This window comes from Nicrophorus vespilloides, unplaced genomic scaffold (assembly GCF_001412225.1).
Source record: "Nicrophorus vespilloides isolate i.1.1-1 unplaced genomic scaffold, Nicve_v1.0, whole genome shotgun sequence".
Lineage (NCBI taxonomy): Eukaryota > Metazoa > Arthropoda > Insecta > Coleoptera > Silphidae > Nicrophorus > Nicrophorus vespilloides.
In genome coordinates, this window is record NW_017098365.1 from 37,755 (window position 1) to 62,955 (window position 25,201).

General features: G+C 32.6%; 1 protein-coding gene across 1 annotated transcript; it reads right to left on the reverse strand.

The window, feature by feature from the left end:
- Nucleotides 1-1,789: 1,789 nt before the first annotated feature.
- Nucleotides 1,790-18,026, reverse strand: LOC108562257 (transcription factor SOX-2-like; the record flags this gene model as incomplete). Its single annotated transcript, XM_017920533.1, has 3 exons — nucleotides 1,790-2,604; nucleotides 6,299-6,441; nucleotides 17,832-18,026. Coding segments are annotated over 3 exons (896 nt in total), but the record flags the coding sequence as incomplete, so codon positions are not given.
- Between the last annotated feature and the right edge of the window lie 7,175 nt (nucleotides 18,027-25,201).

The window sequence follows — 25,201 nt, forward strand, 5'->3', positions numbered from 1 at the left end:
ATATTGCAAATATTGATTCGTTGTATTAAGTGAATCTTTTTCAATTATGACTTCAGTATTTAAGCAAATTCTGACAATTGCTGTTAAACAATTAACATTATAAACTTGCTTTGTGAGCGTCAGCAGTTTGCTTGTCTTTACAGAAATTAAAAAGTAAAATTTGTCGAAATTGTTCATTTTTGTAGGAGCGCAAAATTGAGTCTGAACTAACAGCTGCAAACAAAATTATGTGAAATTAGCATAACTTAACATTGACAGAAGTTCTTCAAAACTAACATAACTATTTTTATGAAATCCCAATTGTAACAAAAAAAATAATTATTAATTAAATGTTCATACTTTTAACTTTTTAATTAATTAAATATATTTTTTTATTGAGCTATTGTTTTTGCTTTTACAATTATATTTTTTTTTTCAATATAATAAATAAAATTGTATACTTACCATTATTGTTTACTTACCATTTTATATCATATTTTATGGGAACATTTATAAGAAATTAAAAATGAACATTAATTTGCCATGAAAATCTATATTTAAACTCAGACAACTTATCGATTTTCTTTCAAATTATTTTCTTTAAAACAAAACAAACCTCTTGTATATTTGTACCCTAGAACTATATCAATTGAATCAGAATTACCTAAAGCTAACGCCAAAAAAAAAACAATTTGGAAACTGTGAAGGGAAATTTGAATACAAAATAAATAATGAAAACTCGCCAATATATCTTTGATATTTTATAGTTTTTTTTCTCTTTATATGTAAAAGCAAATATTTTCTTCAATAATACAACCTAATTGCACCCTCCAAAAAAAAAAACAGAACAATATAATAAAGAAATAATAAGAACAATTAAAAAATAAAAAGATCACAAAAGAAAGAAAAAATAATAACAACAATAAAAACTAAACAATAAATTTTTGTTTTAGCTTGATTTTTTTTTCTCTCTTCTTCTCGCATTAGTCGATGAACCTCCACGACCTTTGCCATCGTCAATCTATCTAAACTCACGCCTCAATTCTACATTGTTTACTTATACATGTATATACGTTTTTTTTTTGCCGCATTATTATTTAATTGTTTATCATCCTTATCATACATATTACATAATATTATATCCATATACATATATATTTATATCTTTACATAACATTACGATACATCCTATGTGTTTTTATTTTTATTTTAGTTTTTTTTTGTTTTGTTTAGCTAGAGATAAAAATGTATTCAACAAATTGCAATCAGAGAGAGTGCGCGAACCGACCTGTAAACGTCGGGGCATAGGAACAGCAAAGAAAAAAAATAATAATTAAGAATATAATAAGGATTTTTTTTTTATATATATTTTATATATAAAATAAAAGGTAACAGGAACCGCAATACCTGAAATTTCCGAATATTCCGGATTGTTTTCAAAGATGCGCTTCTCATAATGAACGAAAAAAATAAGCATGTGATAATAAATAAATGTCAATGTACACCTTCTTTAAGGGCATTCGGATGACACCGTCACGATTTGTGGCGGTGTTATCAGAAGGTTGAAGAAAAACCTTCAGTTTCGGTGGAGTTTCCACTGAAATTGAAGGTTTGTCGGTGGTGCCATCTTTCAATCACAACGATTAACAATTTGTACATTAAAACGTAATGAGTTAAAGTGTGTGTTGGGGGGGGAGGGAAAACTTAAAACTTCTGATAATATTTACATATTTATACAATTAAATATATATATAATCCTCCTGCTAATCCAGTTTCATCTTTCTCTATTTATTTTTACTTTTTTTTTTGATTTGATTTGATTAAGTAATTCTCGTATGCACGAATAATTAATTTTATCCGATTATTATTGCAACGTTTTAAATTTGAGAAATGAGAGTGGAAACGACGAGTAAATAAAGTAAATAATAATAATAATAATGTGTGTAGATTGTGGGATAAGATACGAGACTTAATACTGCTAATGAACTCAGATTCGTCGAAGGTTAAAGTAACTCTCTTTGCTAAGTGGAAGATGTTTAAAAACGTTCATATTCACAATCGGTCAGGTCAAAAGATGACGGTCAGAGGTCGCCGGAACTCGGCCCCAGGGCTCTGCGCCGGGTACTGACTCGCATACTGACTCATCGGTAGAAGACCGGGCATCGTGGATCCTTGTTGGACACCTGGTGTCGGGTAGTAGCTAGGCAACGCGCCTGGAGACGCCCCAGCTGAAGATGTTGTCGTTGAGCTGCTCGTCGATGCTGCGTCTTGCCTCTCCAGATGCGGCTTCGGCTCCGGAGATTCGGATCCTCTGGGTGATCCCATGTTGGGTGCGCACTGCTGTGATTCTGAGTACACCTTGCCGATGTCTAAACCTGGATACGCTCTCGATGCTGATTCTGGATTGTATTTACCGTCCATGTACATCTTCGATGACTCCAAGTAGGCTTTGGTCAGGGCTGTTGTTGAGTCGAGGTATCCTCTCTCGAGGTAGCTCTTCGATGAAGAGTCCATGTACTTGGGATCTGAGTACATGGACATGGCTAGGGTCGAGGGCGGCATGTAAGGCGATCGATACTTGTCTGCCTCCATTGAATATTTCATCGCATCCATCGAACTCACCACCTGCGAAACAAGAAGGAAAACACATCGATATTATAGCGTTCAGTAAACATAATGGTTGTCGGGGAAGTCCCGAAATTGGGTGCAATAATTGCGTTTCGTTTGCCACCAATACCAAAGAACCATACTCCGTTCGTTCCAAAACCAATGTCTCTCTAGTTGTTGTTTCGTTTAAAAGCTCTCTTTCTCGCTCGTTCCGTCTCTTTTCCTCTCTTTTCGTTTTGCCTTTGTGTGCGGATGATATATTGTCACTTTTGTCCTGCAAGGTGCTGCTATCCGGGGCTACACAAAGGCATAACGTATTACACCGGTTCTTTGTGAGACGCAGAGACTTTCCAACCCAAAGCCCTTCTTGCTCGCGCCGTACACTCTAACAAACATTTCTCTCTTTTTATATGTATATTACAGTGTACGCTAACGCCAAAGCCGTGCATTATTTATCGCCTATTTACCTTTTTCCCATGCACTTGTTCCAATATAAATTCAAATCCCGATGCCAGGCCAAATATAGAGACACGCACGAAATATTACCTATTCCACAGACGACTTACACCTCTAACTTTCTCTCTCTCTCACACTCATTCATTCCACCATATACACATGTACACTATAGTATACAGTAAATTGGATTTAGAATTATTAACTGCTTCATCTCCTTTAATTCTAGATCAAATTTATCATTCAATAGATACATTCTTTCATAAAAGTTTATAGCCATTAACATTCACGCATTTCTTAGATAATCAGAGTATTAGATTACATTTTTACGCACTATTAAACATATAATATTTTCAATAAACATAATGTTAATAAATAAACATAATTATCAAACAGAATTTAATTTGTATTAATACAGTTTATCTTTAATTGGAAGCATTAATTAATTAATAAAGTTGTTATCAAACTTCTTGATCAAAATATATGTAAAAGCAAAATTAATTTCTTCCATTGATGCTATTTAATATCAACAAACTTCGACAACTAAATAAAATGAAAACTTGCAACTCCAGAAGGTAAGTTATCAAAACAATTTGATATTGAAATCTAAAAGCAAAATCAAACATTTGATTTTATTGGAAGTTTCCTTTGGGATTGTTGTTTAACTTTCTAAAATTGACAATGTTGTTAAAATATAACAAATCAAAGCTTTTTGATAATTGTTGACATGTCAAAAAAAATTCTAAACTGAAGTTAAAACGAAGCTTGAACTTCAAAAATATAAGAGAATGTAAGTTATTTGAGTATAAAGACTGGAAGCTGAAGAATTTAACTTTCGACTATATTGGAAGCTGCGTTGGAGAAGAAGTCACAATGGGAGGTTAATTAAAACCTCGCATTGAACTGAACGGGCATGTTTTCCTTCTAGATAGATAGATGGATGCGTTTTGTAATTTAGCCGTTCCGTTGTGCTACCAAAAGTTCATTTCCTTCTTAATTTGTGTTTGCTGTGACTAACAAAGTGAGCGGGCGTTTGAATGCGTCTGTGTGAATTAAAGCAGCGGTTTTTATTATCGTTATACACTTATATTTTTTTTTTCTCTCTTCCTTTCTTCAGTTCTTGGTGTGTTTCAATTTGCCCAGTCATTGGACGGTGATCAGTCGTGAATCGGCCATTAGTTATGGACGTTGTGCGACAGGCCAGGTGCTCAATGCTCTCTTCCTCCTTCCTCCTTCGAAACTGTACGTACGTATGTGCATACACTAGTCGCCTTTTTTTTTGTTATTATTATTATTATTTTCGTTCCTCTCCTCCAACATGTATTTATTTTCCTTTCACGAGGAGAAAAGAAAAGTACAGTTGTTCATTTCGTTTTTCTCTGCTCGTTTTTCATTCCCATTCCGAACTGCAAATCGCGCCAACTTGAGTTGGTTAATTTGAGTGGCATTGAAATAAAAAAAAAAGAGGAACGAGGAAACAAGGGAGGAGGAGAATGAGGATTTCTGAATGAAAGAAAAGTGGATGCAATGAATATTATGTAGATGGAAAAAAATGAATCAAGTTAATTTGGGTTTCATTTGCTTGGGACATTTTGAGTGTAATTGCTAGAGCTTAATTCATGAAGTGGTTCTTCAATTTGTTTAGTAGTATTAACAGTTTTGATATTTTTTTGAGGTGATGTGATGTGAGATGGGATCCAATATGTAAATCCATCTGCGTGGCTTTGTGTCGCCCCCTATTGGCACCGGTAGAACAATTTATCCCCGGCTCGTTTGTCATGCAAATGAGGGGGATCCTTCTGCTCGTTGTTGGTTGTTGTTGTTGTAGGTCTTCGGTGTGTGTATATTTTTTCTTATTATTTTGGGTCTCGAGAGGGTGTCGTTTGGAAGAAGATGATGGTGTTGTCACCCGAGAGGCCCGAAGATTATTAAATCAGGATTAGCGGTCTGTTTGTGACGCGGGCGCTGGATCGAAAATGGTGAGGGAGTTTTCGAGGATGAAAGATGAAGAGAAGAATTAAAAGAAGGGGCCCCAGGAGATGACGAGGATGTCGAGGATGAGGAAGAGAAGGAAAGAGAGTGTGAAAAATAGAAAGAAACGAGAATTGATTTGTTGGCCATCCCGTGTGGCTGCTTCAGGAATGTTTTGGAGCTGAGAACAAGGGGCATTAAACAGATGTTCCGCCACCTTTCCCATTCTGTACGATAATATAAAATGTCGGTTTTATCATCGGAATGCGATCCACCGAAAAGACATGGACGCGATTTTCGCTGCCTTCTTCTCCACTCTTCTCTTTTCCTACTACATCATCTTTCTCATCTTCACTCGGTAGCTCAAATCGATGCAGAACCATTTATTCCACCGCATGACTACTTTATACATATCCTTTTGTGCGGAAAGGACGTCGTCCCTGTTTTTCTTTTCGTGTGTTATCAAAAAACCACCACTAATTCTGATATATTGGTTCTTTGCCTCCAACATGCGGACTGCTAATGTGCTTTTTATGTTAATTATATTAACTATCCTCGCCTGCGACCATTCACTTATTCATCCGAAAATAAAAACGTAATAAAAGGACGGACTTTACAGAAGAAAAAGAAAAACGCAAAGAGTGAGAGAAAAATAACGTAATTAAGACATTAATTTATCGCACCCCCAGTACGGAAATTGCGACCAATTAATTTGCACACTTTAATTTATACACTTCTGGCATGAACTTGGATAACGAGACTATCATCAAATCTTTACTCAAACAGACACAAAGCTCAAATTTAATATATTTTGCTCAGTCGGTTTAAATTAGACCAGTTTAGTATAAAATCCTATTTGTAAAAAAAAACTTGATATTTTGTATCACAGTATGAATATAAACCTAATTTACATCATGAAATGATACAATTATTCAAATTGGATTATCCGATCAGATTGTGTGTATTTACATTGAATGAATTAAAAAAAAAAAAGTTTAATTGAATTGAAACTTAATTTATATGATATAAAACGATCCAACTATTCGGATTTGATTCGTTCGTTCGGTTTGTATGGATTTAGTTTAGTGTATATTTACAGTGAAAATCCTGCAATTGGCTTCTCTGAAAGGATCAACAAATTGTGAGTGCTCGAATACTGTTGTTGGGATTCGTTTGTAATTCCATTAGGTTCGAAATCATCGGTTGGAGTGAGGAGGTGGTTGTGAACGAGCATTGGTGGCTTTGAACGACGAAATTGGGGTGAGTGTTTATAAAATTGGTAACTTACTTGAGGCTGTGACGTTAATCCGGCGGAAAGGGCCGTTTGTTGCGCTGCCGCCGCCGCCGCTGCCATCGAACTCAAAGAACCGTAAGCGGCGGATGGATTGTAATACGAAGCCATCGACTGTCCCATACTGGAGGCGGCCATTCCTGAAAATAATATTAAAAAATTATATATAGAAACAAGTAAAAACTAAATCAATACAATTAAAATGATTTAAAAGAAAGAGTAAAAAGTAGCGTAAAATTTAAATATATTGTGGACTCGTGTATAAAACGCATATTTGATTTAATGCTTTTGTTTTAATAATAAACTGTCGTTTATATTAAGAATTCACTAGCACAGTTCAAATTTTGATAAAAACAATCAATCTTAATGTATTTTACTCGAGTATAATACGCATCCCCGTGCGCTTCTACAATATTGGAAGTAACTATTTTGAAAATAAAGTTTTTAATTGTATTGGAGGATAATACGCATTCAAGTTTTGTTCTTCAATATTGATAATTTTATGTTCTAAAATAAGTGAAAATTTCAAAAATATCTGCATAAATTCAAGTATAATACGCATCTAACTTTGTTTCTTCAATTTTATATTTTATTTATATTTTTTGGACAAAAATAAAAAAAAAGAGAAAGAGTAAAAAGTAGCGTAAAATTTAAATATATTGCGCACTCGTGTATAATACGCATACTTGATCTAGTGATTTTGTTTTAATAATAAACTGTCGTTTATATTAAGAATTCACTAGCACACTTCAAATTTTGATAAAAACAATCAATCTTAATGTATTTTACTCGAGTATAATACGCATCCCCGTGCGCTTCTACAATATTGGAAGTAACTATTTTGAAAATAAAGTTTTTAATTGTATTGGAGGATAATACGCATTCAAGTTTTGTTCTTCAATATTGATAATTTTATGTTCTAAACTAAGTGAAAATTTCAAAAATATCTACATATATTCAAGTATAATACGTATCTAACTTTGTTTCTTCAATTTTGACAATAATATTTGTACTCGACTATAATACGCACCCCTTATTTATATTTTTTGGACAAAAATAAGCGCAGCTCTTCTTCAATATTTAATATAACGTTTTTTTTACTCGAATATAATACGCACCAATATTGTGTTTTGTGCAAATTGTGCGCATTATACTCGAGATTTTACGGAAATCACTATTATATTATTTTCGTCGTTGCAAAAGTTTTTAATTAAACGCGATATCCTTTCGATTTTTTGTTGTTGTTGTAGATTAATTGACACTTAATTAAAAAACAAGGATGAATGCGTTTTTCGGTGTTTGCCGTTGAATTTCACGCGTCGCGAATTTACTGCCGCGGTGCCCTTCTTGAAACCAATTAGCGCATTGTAATAAAACAATAAAGGCACGTCGAGGCACAACCCTTCTCTCATTTTTTTTTTGTCTTTACGATTATTTTCAGTGAAATCAATGCCAAGGCAATCTTGATTTACGGCCCGTTTGTTTACAGCGAGGATGAACGTGAATCCTGTTCCTTCTATTTTTTTTTTCTTTCTCTCTTAATTCTTCAAACTCCTTCTTTCTTTATTTCTCTCGCGCATAAAGAGTAGTGTAGTTATATACCGAGGAGGAGTATTTCCACTTTATGGATTTATGGTCGCTCGCAGGATATATTTCACGGGGCCCGAGTGTTTAGGCCTTCTTAATTCGCGAATATGATCGAAAGCCCCCCCGCCGGTCGTGGATACAAAAACCGAATTCCACATGCATCATCATTTATCCTACCTGTTGTGTGTACGCCACCCCTCTCACCTCTCGAAGGACAACCAGGAGGATCAGGTTATCCAACCGGACGGACACCCGAACACACGTGGTGTTGTGATACACTCCTCTCCTCTCTTATTTTCAGTTTGTCTCGCAAATAAACCGCCATTGTTCGCTTTTAGATTAATGTACGTAGATATATAACTTATATACTCTTTTTGTTTTGTAAATACTTCCATTTGGTACAACTTGTACAACAAGCCGACAATAATATTTATTTATTGACCACTTTGTTTGGGATACTCTAATCCAGCTCACGATTCCAGAAGCAAAAAAAAAAAACGCTAACACTTTATTGAGTCATTAGTAAGAGGATCAGATTGCATCCAACTATGGTCATAAAACCATCAGTTTAATTTGAAACATATTTGAAAAATCAATAATTTACATCAATTAAATTGTTTATGTAATCAGTCAACTCAATTAAAGCTACTAATTATGTTTATTCGTTACACCTGTCAAATTAAAAAGTAAGGTTAGGTTATGAAACAGTTATACAACCTAACCTTACTTTTTTGTGACATATTATGCATCTCAAATATGAAAAATCAATAATTTACATCAATTAAATTGTTTATGTAATCAGTCAACTCAATTAAAGCTACTAATTCTGATTATTCGTTACACCTGTTAAATGAAAAAGTAAGGCTTGGTTATGAAACAGTTATGCAACCTAACATTGCATTTTATGACATATTATGCATCTCAAATTTGAAAAATCAATAACATACATCAATTAAATTGTTTATGTAATCAGTCAACTCAATTAAAGCTACTAATTCTGATTATTCGTTACACATGTCGAATGAAAAAGTAAGGTTAGGTTATGAAACAGTTATGAAACCTAACCTTACTTTTTTGTGCATCTCAATGTCATTTAAATGTCAATCAGAAGTACCAACTAAAATTAGTTGCACTTTGATTAGATAATAATAATATTGTTGTTATTGTGTATATACAAATATATACCAAAGAAATTAATAGTTTTCTTATCGAACTTTAAAAAAAAATATCTCTCATAAACAAATTATGGTTTGCTTGGTGCAAACGTCGAGACGTTGGAGACGTTTAAAAGAGAAATAACTTTCAAGTCGCAGCGACAGAGGTGAGAATACCTCAAAGAAATTACCGGTACAGCAAAACCAGAAACTGTCACCATGTCATATCATTAGTGCTCGACGTGTTTTCTTGAACTCAGAATACTACAGTCTTCGGTATTTATTCACTGCACATTCAACGAGGCTGTATTATCAATAGTCATAAATTATCTACGACTTAAATTAATTATTTCCAAAGTTTATTTCAATATTAGTACTGTTATTATATGCATTGATGTTATTAGTTGTATTATTTATTTTTAGATTTAAATAAACATTAAGGTTTGTCAGGAATTCCATACAACTAAATTTAAGTTTTTTTAATATTAATAGTTGGTAATAATTTAATTTAATGTATGCTAGTAGAATTTGTACCAACTAAATAAAAATGAATTCGCTAGGGAATTTTCTAAATATGAATGTGGATGCAGGTAATTCGTAGTTAGTAATATACTAGCAACAAAAGTTGTGTAATGCAAATCAAACGTTTGGGCGTGTAGTTACTTAGAAAACAGCCATAAAAATGAACTGTTATAATTTATGTTCGCATTGGTAATTAATGGCAACGAATATTTCCATGAAGTACAATTAATAAATTAACTGTTCCATTTTCATTAATATATTTTCTTTTAATGGCGTTTTCTTGTTACATTTTCTGTATTTATTTTTGTTGTTGTTGTTCACTATTATATTTCGGATGTCCATAAAGTGTACAACTTTATGTGTGGACAAAAAAAACACAGTAGTAGTAGTATAGTCTGGGCCACGAATATGCAAAGCAGAACAACGCACCTTCATTTCCAACACGAACAACACATGGAAGGATAACGATCGATATTAATTTCGTATTCGAGATATCTCCACTTGCATAAATCATTCCGTGTTTCTTCCGAAGCCACATGAGGATCTGAGCAGACTATCTTGATCACATTATACCACAACATTTACTTACAAATCCAGTTTGTTTTTTGCTACTGTATGATTTTCATTAATGTTATATAAAAAAATACTTATATTTTAATCTAATTTTTAATTTAACAAATAAAAAGTTAAATTTTAATTATTAGTTTCAATTTTGCAAATTTATGTATATTGATGATAATAAAATTCTTGTCTTCAGATATTAATTAATTAATTAATTAAAGTTAATTAACATGTATACATGTAATATTGATACAAATTGTTTAGTTTTTCTTTGTAGATTATTTCCTTAAGTGGAATAGGTATGAATGGACTATTCTAAGGACTACATTGTGATGCTTATTAAGGTCTATTATCCTGTCATATTTTATCCTTTTTCTAAATAATTTGTGGAAAAAGGGACGAATTTCATTCATTCTAGTAATGTTTAACCCTTTAGTTGATGAAATAAAACTTTCGTAAGATTTGTTATGTCGGAACTTAATTATTATTACAGTATGCACATACACATATATTTTATGATTATTTTATCATATTTTATAACGTGTTTCATGGGTATACATATAGATTCGGTGGCAATCGCAAGCCCGACAACCGAAATCCCGATGTTCAAAATCCCGACGTTCAAAATCCCGAGTGTATCGAAATCCCGACGTTCGAAATTCCGGCTGGCTCAAAATCCCGACGTTTCGAAATTCCGACTATATCGAAATCCCGACCATGTCAAAATCCTGACTACCATAATCCCGACTATATCGAAATCCCAACAGTGTCTTTAATTATTATAAATTTTTATAATAACATTTTTATGGTAGTCGGGATTTCAATATAGTCGGGATTATGGTAGTAGGGATTTTGACATAGTCGGGTTTTTTATTGTCGGGATTATGGTAGTCGGGATTTCAAGCGTTGGGATTTTAACACAGCCGGGATTTCGAACGTCGGGATTTCGAAAGTCGGGATTTCAATAGACGGTCTTTCGGTTGTCGGGCTTGCGATATAGACCCATATAGATTATATCGGTTAGGTTAGGCTTGATATGTTGTCAACTACAAAATATATCAAATTTATCAATTCTTTTTGCGTTTATACAGCCGGTTTTGACAATATATTTCAGTTGTTATAGAGTTAAGTATGTAACAATAATTTTTTATATTAATATTGAACATATTTAAGTTTTTTATTTATTTATAATTATATTCTAATTTGTTGTTTTACTAGAAGCATTATAACAATAAAAACTAGTTTCAAAATTTGCAAGTTATGTAAGTTGTTATTTCCTTTGGATTGTTCTCAAGTGGAATAGGTATGAATGAACGATTCTACGGACTACCAGTTGAAGCTTATTAAGCCCTATTATCCTTTCATGTTTTTTTTCCTTTTTTTTCTTTCTGTTTAAATCCTTTGTGAAGATAGGGATGAATTTCGTTTAGAGGTAGTATTTTATGTAAATGTAAAACAAAGTGCCGAAAACCGAAGATCCTCTTAAGAGACCCCCTTCAATCGGGGGAGTCGCCTGCACACCTGGACAAGACAAAGCGGTGGGAAAGTGGAGGAGGGAAGAGAGGTAAGGTTGAGCTGTGTAAGAGGAGGTGGATGATGATGATGATGATGAAGAAGAAGGTGCGAGAAATCTTGTTGTTGTTGCAGCGGCCGTCTGTCAAGAGACGAAGAAGAGGGAACCCCCGCGCACTCATAAAATGCTTAACATTCCTGATCTCCTGCCACCGAACGTCCAGAGCGGCACAAACAAATCTCCTCCCCAAAAAAATGCGAAAAACCCCGGAAAAACAAACGAGAAATCTTCAATTTGCATCTGGATAATCCACAGAAAGCGTAATTGGAGTCCCATCCGGGACAAATCCCTATGCATTATTTATGAAGAACCATTGTTGGTGTAATTCCGGTCTCTCCACGAAGGAACGAACAAAAAAAAATGTATATATATAATATATAACTAACAAGAATTTCGAACAGAAGAAAATGAATAAGAACAACGCGATCATGAATTCCGAACAGTTTTAATCTGCGCGTTTCACCTCGAACAATCAAAAAAAAGAAAAAATAATAATAAAGAGAGCAACGATTAAAATAAATTATGAAGGACAACAATGCCGACCGGAACGCCCAAGGAGATCGCTTATGTAAGAGCAGTCAGATAAACCCGGGGTTGGACGGAGGATTCTTGCATAAGTTAAGCAACGTTTGTGTGATACGCGCGCGAACGGAACGGAAACCTTTACAATTTGAGCACGTTTCTTTTTCTGCCTCTTGTTCGAGCTCCATAATTATTTACCATTTAAATGCTTAACATTATCGCAGATATGACATCTCCAATCTTATTATCTCAAAAGTATGCAATTTTAGTACTTAAGTACTAAATACTGCTGCGGTTTGTGTAACGATACTATAGCATTAACAAATCCGTTCATTTTTTTTTGTTAAGTACAAGTCTTATTACACACACACACAATTGCGTAATAATAACTTTTTGGCATTCCCAAATGACATGTTTGCTATTAATTTTCTTGCAGCGAAAAGTAAATCGATCTAAATATAATATGTTAAGATAAATTTGTAACGTAACCGTGGCAAATCCATAAATCACTTTGCTGTCACTTTTTTTTTGTGCGAGTGCAGATTACAAATTGTATAATTCAAAATGTTTTAGTTGAAATACATAAATCAAAATTACAATGTTTCTACAACATATTATGAAACACAATTCAAAGTGAATTGTTTAGTTTTTATAACCTAACACACTTTTTGTTGAACAAGACATAAAAATCTATCAAGTTAGTAACTTCACTACTAAAAAAATTATTTAATAAGAATTGGAATATTTCATGTTTATATTAATTTTTGCAAAAATAATGATCTATTTATTATTTCTAACATTAAGTAATGTTTACTAAATAAATTACTTAAGTGCTTATGATATCAGCTTTAGTTTAGGTGGCAGGATTTGGCCAATACTTGACAAGTTACTTGATAATAAATGAGTTGAATAGTATGACATTAAATCCACTTGTATTATATAGAATGCTTTAACTGTGGGATAACAGAAGGGTGTATTCACGCTAATCTTGGAGCAATTCACGTATTGAAAGTTTAATGTAAATTACAGTACATTTACTATAGTGGATTGTTATGTGATCAAAATGAAAAAAATGTGTTTTGGGGGTTGTGATTGATGCGTGTTTCGGGCGTGTGGGAAATGTCGTGAATTTGTGCGAAAGTTGTGACAAAGCGAAGTTCGGTTCTCGGTAAGAGAGACATCGAAGAAATAAAGAAGATCGCCTGCCGTCGTCCGTCACGTGTTGTCGCAAGATATTCGGTCCTGAATATTTAAATACGTGAATCGGCTCTGGTCTGGGAAAGAAGCTTCTGTTCCGAAGTCCTCCACCTCCTGCCACCGCCGCCGCCGCCTTTTCGTCTCCACATATGGTAGATTACAGTGATGTATTCATAACTACACTGCGACGACGACGATGACGACTCCACCTCCGAACGCACATCGAAATCCGGTCGATATTTACCTGGGATTTCTCGCAATAAACGCACAAAATATATCCAATTTGAATGGGAGCCGTGCATTATTGATCGCACAACAATCGCATTGTACGTCTTCTTTCATTATTTCTTCTCCGTTGCACGAAGACGAAAGAAGATAATGCTGGTGGACAATGCTTGTCCCCCCGTCCGACGTTTTTGCGCAAACCGTACGACACCGATTTCGAAACGAAATCGCCGTCATTAATCTCCTGCCGACGTTCTTCAACAAGATGAAATTGAAGATGAGATAAAAATAAAGTATTAAGAGGAGAAAGAGAGAGAGATATGAAATAATTTGGATAAAAGGACGACTACCGACGCCTGTTAGACACCTGGTGAGGCTACTGCGAACCACCAACGACCAGGAGCGGACTTTCAACTTAACTGATCCTTTATTTTTCTCTCTCTTTTTTTTCTTCTCAGCCGTTTTGGAATGTAAGGTGGGAAATGAACGCAATGAGATCTGATTCAATTACGGAATCTCTGATGGCGATTCCGGATGACCGTGGGACACGTGGCATTTCGCGCGACGGACTGTGACAAATGTAATTTTATGCTGTAATCTGAACGATCCCATGGAAAGAGCAGAAGAACGCAAGAAGGAATGATTAATGGCATGACTGTTTTTTTTTTCCACTCATTTGGTTTATTGGATTTAGTACTTTCAGCAAATATCCTTTCACATCAATTTGTATTAAAATATTATCTCAATCTTATTATAATTATTAAATTAATTCATAATTAATATAAAAATACTAATATTTTGTAATTATTAATGCATTATTAAATATATTTTGTTATATAAACTACAAAGTGATACCATTGTAGCCAATTCGTCAAATTTTTAGAAAATGTCAAATAAAAACAAAAGAATTGCAGCAAAACTTAATTGTTGTTCGAGCTCCATAATTATTTACCATTTAAATGCTTAACATTATCGCAGATATGACATCTCCAATCTTATTATCTGAAAGGTATGCAATTTTAGTACTTAAGTACTAAATACTACTGCGGTTTGTGTAACGATACTATAGCATTAACAAATCCATTCATTTTTACAAGGCTTATTACACATTTGTAGATTGCAAATTGTATAATTCAAAACGTTTTAGTTGAAATACATAAATCAAAATTACAATGTTTCTACAACATATTATGAAACACAATTCAAAGTGAATTTGGTTTATTGGATTTAGTACTTTCAGCCAATATCCTTTCACATCAATTTGTATTAAAATCTTATCTCAATCTTATAATAATTATTAACAAATTGTTAAATTAATTCATAATTACTATTAAAATATTAATATTTTGAGCATATTGTGTAATTATTAATGCATTATAAATTACAAAGTCTAACCATTCTAAACAAATTTTTAGTCAAATTCGTCAAATTTTTAGAAAATGTCAAATAAAAACAAAACTATTATTGAATTGAATTGCAGCAAAACTTAATTGTTTTCTTTTTTTCAAAACACCATGAAATAAAATCAGGAAATATATATTATAATTATATTATTTTCAAGGAAATTATTGCTTTCATTTATTCGAACAGTCTGGGTTTACCGATTATCCGGACTATGCGAGGTGTAGCTGTATATAGTTTTAAAAAGTAGGTTCTGATATAGAAGTAGTCAATATAACTATTGTGAAAAGTTATGTTATCACAGTTTTGTGAATGCTTTTAAGTATAAATATAGTTTGAGTTGTCAGAGAAGCAAAAGTGAATAGGAACTGAATGAATCTCGTTCCAATTGATTTTACAATACGCGCGCATTCGTGTGCGAGTGCGTTATGTGTGTTCATTTGGTCGGTCTCGCAAAATTATAAAATACACTCTCGTGTGAAGTAAATATGAAGTGTCATTAATAACATTGTTTTGGTCGGAGCATTACAAAACGCAAACAGTTAATAATCGAGAACGTTTTGTACGTACAAAATGTTTATTTGGCATCCGTAGCGATCCATTATATCACATGCATATATACACACACACATACTCTCACTTCATATATATATAGAGAGAGAGTGTGTTTGTATGCGTGCTGTCCGCCCGATAATTTATGGCTCACGCGAGGCCACTCTTAATGCCCTAAATTATTAGCTTATTTTCCCTTCTTCTTTCATTTCCATCTTTTTTTCCTTTCCTACCCTTTCTGTCCGCCTGATACAGCAACGTGTATAACAAATGTGTGAATTTATTGTCGCGACGACTTCAGCAGCCACCACGAACGACTTCAGCAGACTTCAGAAAAATGAAGAAACCTAACGAAGCCATCATGCGAAATGCTACCGAAGACGTTGACTTACGGCATCTTTCTAGGCCATCCCCGATTTGCATTAATTACATACACAAAAAAAACAGTAAAAGAAGAAAAAAAACGAATGCAAATACCGACGATCACGAAGAGTTACTCGTTGCTACTTGATGGTAACAAACTGCTTTTGTTCACGAGTAGAGAAAAATCGTTTCAGCAAATTTATGTGTCTTAGATTACTCTAACAAGATATTAATGATGCGCTATTTGTAGAACTTTTTTTTTGCATAAAAACATCAACATCGTCTGTGGAAACTCGTTAATTCCAATGCAAATTGTTCGTTTTTTTTTAACTGTTTATACAAACTTTGTTAATTTAAGAGATGGAAGATAAGAATACAAATTAAATTGAACTCTTCACATGCATAAACATTTTATAGTAAATAAATGTATATAATTATTGGTCTAGAGCTTAATTATTATTTTATCTTTGGACTAAATTATTAAATTAAATAAATTAAAGGAATTGAAACAAATTACTAATTTTATTTATTTATTTATTTATTATATAAATCATATCTGTCCAATGTTCTAAACCAACTTTTTTCAACCTTTGTAGTTGTACTGCGACCTAATTACTAAAAGCTTTTAATCAATTCCTCGCTTTGACATAAGGTGACAATTGTCAGTGTTTGAAACCTTTATTTTATTGCGCAATTAAACGTTTTTCTTAACTTTGGGATTTTTACACTCTTTGATTACATATCGTCAATACAATCTCCAGGCAACCTTCAAACTTTACATCATCAACTAAGCAAATACTATACATTTCAGAATGCAATGATTGATGGTTTGTGTAAAACTTTTATAGAATTATAATGAATGTAAATAGTAATGAATGAAAATAACAATCAGTCATAAATGAGTCATTTTGGTTAGATAACAATGTCCCAAAAATAACAAACGTTTAAATTTGCCGCCATTTCTTTCGCGGTAAAACCAGACTAGAGATTTGTATTTGCTGTCTTTATTAAACATTGAGGATAAGTTATAGAGGAGTATACAATTGAATAACGCGTAGAAATTGTAAAAAATGTGAACATTTTAGACTTAAAACATTGTCAAAATTGTCCAGCAATTAAAACTGTTTGAATTTTAATAATTTGGATAAATTGAAGCAAATGTAAATCACTGTTGAAGATGAAATATTAAATTTAAAGATTGTATTGTTGGTATTAATTGTATATTGAAGATTTGATTGAAAATTTGAACAAATTGATGAGTACTTGTTTGAATGGACACAATACCAATCTGTACTGGTTGTTCGATGAGGTATAATTGTTCGGTTCGTCCTCATTGAATCCGATAATTGCATTAACAATAAGTATATTTTAGAGTTCAATAAATAATTATCGAGGCTTCGAGGAGGTTGGTTATCTCCGGGAAAGGTTAACGATGGCACTAATCAGATAAAGTGAAGAAAGAGCGAGAGGAAGATGTGAGAAGAATGGGTGAGAGAAAGAGAGAGAGAAGAAAAAACTCGGTTGGGTATGGAATCACATCAATAATTGAGGATAAGGATGAAGTCATCATTTTTAACTCGCCGGTGCGATGCAAGCGAGAGCAAGAGCCAACGAACGGCATATCCCGAAGATGTGAAATTATACAACACGCATCTGTCACTTACGAGCCGTTCCTTGTCTTCACTATATGCCCGACGATAAATCACTACGTGCACACCAATCAAGGCTGTCAAAAGCATCGGCTAAATGAGCTTTGATTGACACATAAATAAAGCGCCTACATTAAGAATCCTTCTGGGAAAGGAGAAGTGGAGATGCGAGAGGAAAAGAAAGAAAAAAAAAATAGAAGACGACCACCGATAAAGACACTCACCAGCTCGGAGGGCGTCCATCGGCACCGAAGGGTACGGTATCGAGTAAGCGTATCCTTCCTTCCTCAGCGTCTTCGGCTTACGTCTCGGTCTGTACTTGTAGTCCGGATGCTCCTTCATGTGCATGGCCCTCAGCCTCTTCGCCTCATCAATGAACGGCCTCTTCTCGTCCTCCGTCAAGAGCTTCCACTCGGCACCTAAACAAAAAGCGAAGATCGTTCGTTAACATGCTCGTAAACCGTAGCCGTAGGGCTGTACTTTTCAGTCTGTGTATATGTATGTATGTAGGTAGGTAGGTACTAATTTTGCGCTAAAAGCAAACCGGTCTCGGGAAAATAAACGGCACGGGAGCGGCGATAAAGCAATCAGAGACAATCTCTTTCGGAATTGATGTAACTTGAAGTATCTATTCTCGCGAACAAAGCCATCCAACAATGGCCCAACTAAAGAGACAACGCTACCGCCATTGTCTACGACTCCGCTCTTCGGGGGCGGTGGCGGCGGCGGGAAGAGGAGGCTTGGTATACACTGAGGGCGGTTACATAATAAAAGGACAGTTTGAACTGGATCCATACAGTTTACGCTACAAACTGGCGCGTGTTCGATAATAATTATCATCTCCGAACAAAGGCTTTCAACAGCAACAACAACAGGAAAGAAAGTCTCAGGTACGAAATACGTCCACGTGCTGATTACTCTTCCTCCTCCTCCACCTCGCCAAACACCAAGAAATCTAGTAGGAGAGGAGGAATAATAAAAAGGAAAAAAAAATAAAACAACCATCTGCAGCAACTTTTCATTTTCTTATTGAAAAAATCCCGTCGCCGTACAATGGGAAGCAAGCACAAGAATACGAAGAGCGAAAAAAAAAAACGTGTATAAGAGAAGAATGAAAAGAAGTAGAAGAAGGTATATGGATGGTACTGCTTTTATCCTAGTTGGAAATCGTCAATCTTTTCATTGCCCCATTCTTGCACATCCAAAGGCGGACACAAAAGGCGCGATGCGTGCCTCTTGCTTGCATTATATTTTATTGTGATCGAGCCGAGGACTTTTCATTCTTTCGCCATTTATTCCTAAACACTGGCGAAATCACTGACACAAAAATACAACTGGTTTTTCATCCTGAGCAAAGACGATGCTCTTCTTTCGCTCCAAACCGGAGGTCCCAAAGTTGAAGTTAATCGAAGAAATTGATTCTGCTCCATTCATCGACCAGAACAATGATCGGAGAACGTTCTTTTATATATATATATTATTCTTCTGTTTAGTTTTCTCGGAAACTAAGGATCGCCGCTTTGATCTTCCGAGAAACGCGCAAATAAAACAAATCAAACCAATCACGTCGATTTCATATTAATCGCTTCAGGTTATTTTCTTTATTCCAAGCTTTGTTTAAAGAAGAAACTTTACTCTCTTAATAGAACAAGAACAACAATGCCATCGAAGTACAGTAATTTTGCATCAAAAGAAACGTAATAAAACTGGACTTTATAGATCAAAATCTATATTTTCTTTTACAATTAATTAATCCTATTCACATTGAACTAACATTTTTAGAATTATATTTTACCAATGAATTGTAATATGAATAAAAATGAATTCATGTAAATTTGGTATATTTTCAATAAAATTTTGGATTTGCTACAAATTGTTGTATTGGATGATTATTAATAGCATTTGTTATATAAAACAAATATGAATTTGGTATTTTTCCAATAAAAAAATTTCGTTTCTTCTAAATCATTATTAACAATATATGCAAGATAAAACTAATATGAATAAATCTTAAATTTGAGTGTTTTCAAATTTATATGCAATTATTACGACTTAAGTAATATTATTATGTAATGTACGGCTCCTTTGTCAGTTAAGAAGGCTAAACCAACTGTCATCCCATTCTATCAATTGACAGGCGAGATTACGTGCGACATATGTAGAGCATCGCAATTACGTAATCATATTTTAAGGATAAACCGTAATTTTGAATACGACATACGCAATCGGTGAAAAAAAAAACGAACAAAAGAAACGTCCGAAAAAACATAACAAACAACAACAAAAAAATGAAGCATGATATCAATTAGTGCAAGGTTTCAATTGTTATTCCACGTTTATGATTGTTACTAAAAAAAAATAACCGACAATAGCAAAATGATGTCATTGTCGAGTGCTTCATAACTCTGTTAGTAAATATATTTTATTAATAATCATATTAATTAGCTAAATGTACGTTTCATTTTTGCACTTAATTCAATATTTTTTAATTATTCAATATAGATTGTTAAAAATTAAAGTTTTGTACTTAGTTCACCATTTCTAAAAAGATGATTTATTACATTTTTAAGTATTATTCAAAATTATAGGAATTGCTTATAAATTTAGCAAAAATCTCAAATTTTGGTTCAATTATAATTAAATTTGTTTATCTTTATGTAAATATAATTAATTGACTTCATTGTTTCAAACCTATAAATTTGTATTTTTATTTTTTTTTAACTATAATACGCATCTTTTTACATAGAAAAATCGATACAATATTTGTTACACGTTAATAAAAAAAAACTCTTTTCTCAAAATATTCCCATAAATTATCGTCTTATGTTCAAGAATACGGTACAAATAACAATTATATAAAATAAATTTTCTTAGGAAATGATTTTCTTTCATATATTTATTTTGATTTCCATAAAAAATATTATTATTTCTTTTGTTTAGAAAGTGACATGCAAAAAAGTAAATGTAAATATTTTGTATTCTAATTTTGTTACCCACTAAATTGTTCGGAAAGAAATGTTGTTTATAATTTGAATATATTTGCATTTATATTAAACGTATTTAAATGTATCAAATAAAAAGTAATACGAATTCCTAATAGGATTATCACAGTACTTATTTTTTTTTTGTGCTGAATCGGATTATCCTTGCGCAACAAAGAAAATAATGGAATTATTGTTTTAGTTACATAATCAATCAAATAAATCAAATAAAATTTGAATTAATTCTATAGATATTTTTTTTACAATTTCTTTAATAAATATTATATTTTGAAATTATTTGATTTAAACTGCAAAGAGATTAAGTTTTTGTATATAATTAGTCTTAATTTTTAATTTTACAGCAAAGAAAGTAAAGAAATTTGATTTTTAAATATTAATATGTTATAAATAATATTTTGTTTAAGCTTAATCATTAATTATTTGTAACTTAATAATTAGAAAGAAACTAAGTTAACTACATTATATTTTATTAATTCTAAAATAAAGTTGAGTAGATATGTAGATTTGTTTTTATATAGATTTAAGGTTTTAGATTAGTAATGATGTAAATTGATTCAAAGAATACGATTGATTAAGGATTCAATCGTGTTAAATAAATAATAAAGAGGAAAATACGCAAATGTGGGTGTTTTTCAATGTAAACAATAATTAATAATTCAAGAAAATCAACTCGTATTTGCTGAACAAACACGAAAATTAATTGATGGGTTCCAGAAATAAAGTCACGAAGTGCAACCCCTTTTCGATCAAGTGTAGATTATTTTTTCTGTTGGCTGTTTTTTTTTTCTTGTTGTAATTTATTAATGATGAAGTGGAAATATTTGCTCGAGACTGGAATTAGAGTGAGTAAATTGGTGTTTATGCAGCGGAGGGCTTTAAAGAAAAATATATGAATTGCGGACAGAATGGGGGTGTGATTGAAAGAAAAACATTTGCTTAGGTGTACGTAGAAAGATAACAAGCGACGGGGTGATTAGACAATGGTGTTGTAGCATCCAATGTTTCTATTTCGGTTAGGGGTTGGTAAATGTATATGTATATACACTCATACACATACAGAGAGAGAGGGTTTTCGCGTTAATGAACACAAAGGCGCGCATTTTAAAATGTTAATAATAATAATAACAACGCGAGTTAGCATATGAAAAGAGGGGAATACCCTGTGTGTGCGTGTATGTATGCATGAGCCCGAGGGGGTGGTCCGCCGCCTCCGCTTTCATAACGAAAGAGAAGTCCTCCTCTCCTCTCTCACATATGTATCCTGTAAAACGTCACATTTTAAATAGATTTTCCAACCCCTAAATGGTATTATAAAAGGCCATATCATAACGCATTGTGCCTGTTTGCGCGGCGCTGAATACGTGGGGTTGCTATGCATTATTCATTTGTTAATATTTAGATCGTCCTTCGTCCTTTCTGATCGACAAGTGACAGTCGGTGCGAGTGTTTGTGTGCGTGTAACAGCTGCCACTTTCACATTACCAACCTCTAGTGCGGTAGAAGAAGAGAGTCGCACAAAATAACGAACGATCCTCTCGAGAAGAAGAAAAAACACTCTTTCCTTCATCTCTTTCTCTCTACAAACCTCACAGATGCACAAACGAGAGAAGAAGAAACGACGATGATGATGAAGAAGAATAAGAAAAAGAAGAAGTGTTTTGATATGCGCCTCAAAGGTAACAACCCACGGAATGCCATATATTCATTTAGTTTGACCGGTAGCGCTACCACTTTTGGGTTGGTCAACCTGACAATCCCACTTATTTATTATTAAAAGCCTTTTATTCTTTAATAAACCAGCTTCCACAAATACACACCATCACCCATTCAATATAAAGTATTGTTATTATTTGTTGTTATTGTTGTTGTTGTTGCTGCTGCTGTTGTATAGGCGAAGAAAAGAAATGTGCGTGTGCACGACGGAATCCAAAAAGGAGAACGAGAAATTTTTATTATATTTTTTGATTATTCGATTGTATTCAAATCGATCGGTTTCGAATATTATTATTACAAAAAAAAAATAACAACTTTCATTGCTGATTTAATCCTTTTACTTTTACTCCAGATCTCAATAACTTATTCATATTTCGTTAAAATATATGGAATTAATCAAAATTCTTAAGTATTTCGTGTAAGAAATGTTTATCTTAATTGATCATGATATCAAGATTTATTACTTTTATAAATTGAAGTATAGTGCATGCGTGTAATCGCAATATCTCAAACTGTTTCGAACTGTTTTTAGTTTGCTCTGAAGTTTTCGATAAATTCTAAATAATTTACTTTTTTTAATAATTTCTTGTAATTAATTCTATATGAAGTTTTATAACTTTAAATTCAACTAAAAAGATCCTTTCCATTTATCCAAACTTGGTGTGTTACGAAATAATCCATTTATGAATACTCATAAGAGAAGCTATTACTTTCACTCCGACTCCCATCATGTTAGATTTATGGTGGCAGAACAGAGGTCACCAAACTACGTGTTCCATACATATATTAAAACAAACACTCAATAATTTCAATGGCAAGGCTACATAACTCAACATATATTAACTAACTAGTAGTAAATTAAAATTTATTGAATACATAAATAACACAAGTACGTATACAGTACGTGATCTGTTAACGAACAAAATCTGTTTAAAAACAATATTTGCTACCAAAATTAATTTAATATGACCTGTAGAGCGTTAGTTCTCAAAAGTAATGTCAAAAGATCGGTAAGTTGTTTGTTATCCGAAAACATGTGTTTATTGTTCGAACACACGTGAAAGTGTTCGTTATGTAATAAGTTTGTAGTTCGAACTGTTCGTTATCTGAAAATATATGATTGTTGTTCGAACATACGTGAATTTGTTCATTATACAATAAGTTCGTAGTTCAAACTGTTCGTTATCCAAAAACATATGTTTGTGGTTCGAATACACGCGAAAGTGTTCGTTTATCTAAAAACATATGTTTATGGTTCGAACATACCCGAAATTGTTATTTATCCTATAAGTTCGTAGTTCAAACTGTTCGTTACCCAAAAACATATGTTTGTGGTTCGAACATACGCGAAAGTGCTCGTTATCTAATAAGTTCGTAGTTCAAACTGTTCGTTATCTGAAAACATATGTTTGTGGTTCGAATACAGGCGAAAGTGTTCGTTATCCAAAAAGTTAGTAGTTCGAACTGTTCGTTATCCGAAAACATATGATTGTTGTTCGAACATACGTGAAATTGTTCCTTGTCCAATTTGTTCGTAGTTCGAATTGTTCGTTATCCGAATACATATGTTTTTTGTTCGAACATACGTGAAAGTGTTCGTTATTTAATAAGTTCGTAGTTCGAACTATTCGTTATTCGAAAACATATTATTGTTGTTTAAACATACGTGAAAGTGTTCGTTGTCCAATTTGTTCGCAGTTCGAACTGTTCGTTATCCAAGAACATATGTTTGTCGTTCGAATACACGCGAAAGTGATCGTTATCTAATAAGTTAGTAGTTCGAACTGTTCGTTATCCGAAAACATATCATTGTTGTAAGTACTCGTTATCTAATAATTTCGTAGTTCAAATTGTTCGTTATCCGAATACATGTGTTTGTTGTTCGAACAAACGTAAAAGTATCCGTAGTAAAATTAGTTCGTAGTTCGAACTGAATACACACAAAAATGTTCGTTGTGCGATTTGTTCGAAGTTAATCGCATATTTTATTATAAACACTAATTGATTTCATTTTTTTATTAAAGTTTCATAAGTAAAATGTATATTTTAGTAATTTCATTTATTAAATTATCATGGTAATGTATACTTTCAATAGTTTATCTTTTTTTTTGTATTTTTTTTTGTCGTTCTTCTGTAGTGATTCGAAGATTGGCAATGGTAAAAATCGCTCAACCAGAAGAGTGATCAAAAGCAGAACGAGTTCAATGGCAAGAAAATAATAATACAATACAAACGACAAGTTGCGAATCGTTACTTATATCATTGTTAAAGTATTAGATTTAATTTAAAAAAAAATAATGTATTGAATATTTTTTATAGACAGAAAAAAAGTAATGATGATTAATGAAAATTGTAGAATAAATATTTGGTTTTCAGTCAATGAATACTTAAAATTATATATGGATATTTAATGTATAATAAATAGATTATTTAATAAATCAAATTTACTAATTGGATCAAAAACAAAAATCACAATACAAATTTAAATAATTTCGGCTCTTTTCTCTAAATTTTAAACTGAATATATATTTTATTATAAAAGTAGATTAAAATCTATAATGTTAGTAAAACTTTGTTAAATTGTTTAACGAATTGAATTATTTTTAGATTCCTAAATTAAGGTGATTCAATTTTGTTTTTGGTAAACGATGATTTGTTACAAGTCTTTGTTGTTTGTTATATAACCATAAGTATATAATGAGCCAATATGTATTAATTATATAGAATATTTTGTTTTTTTTAGGTTTAATTTAAAAAAAAATAATAATGTATTGAATATTTTTTATAGACAGAAAAAAAGTGATGATGATTAATGAAAATTGTAGAATAATATTTGGATTTTAGTCAATGAATACTTAAAATTATATAATTAATGTATT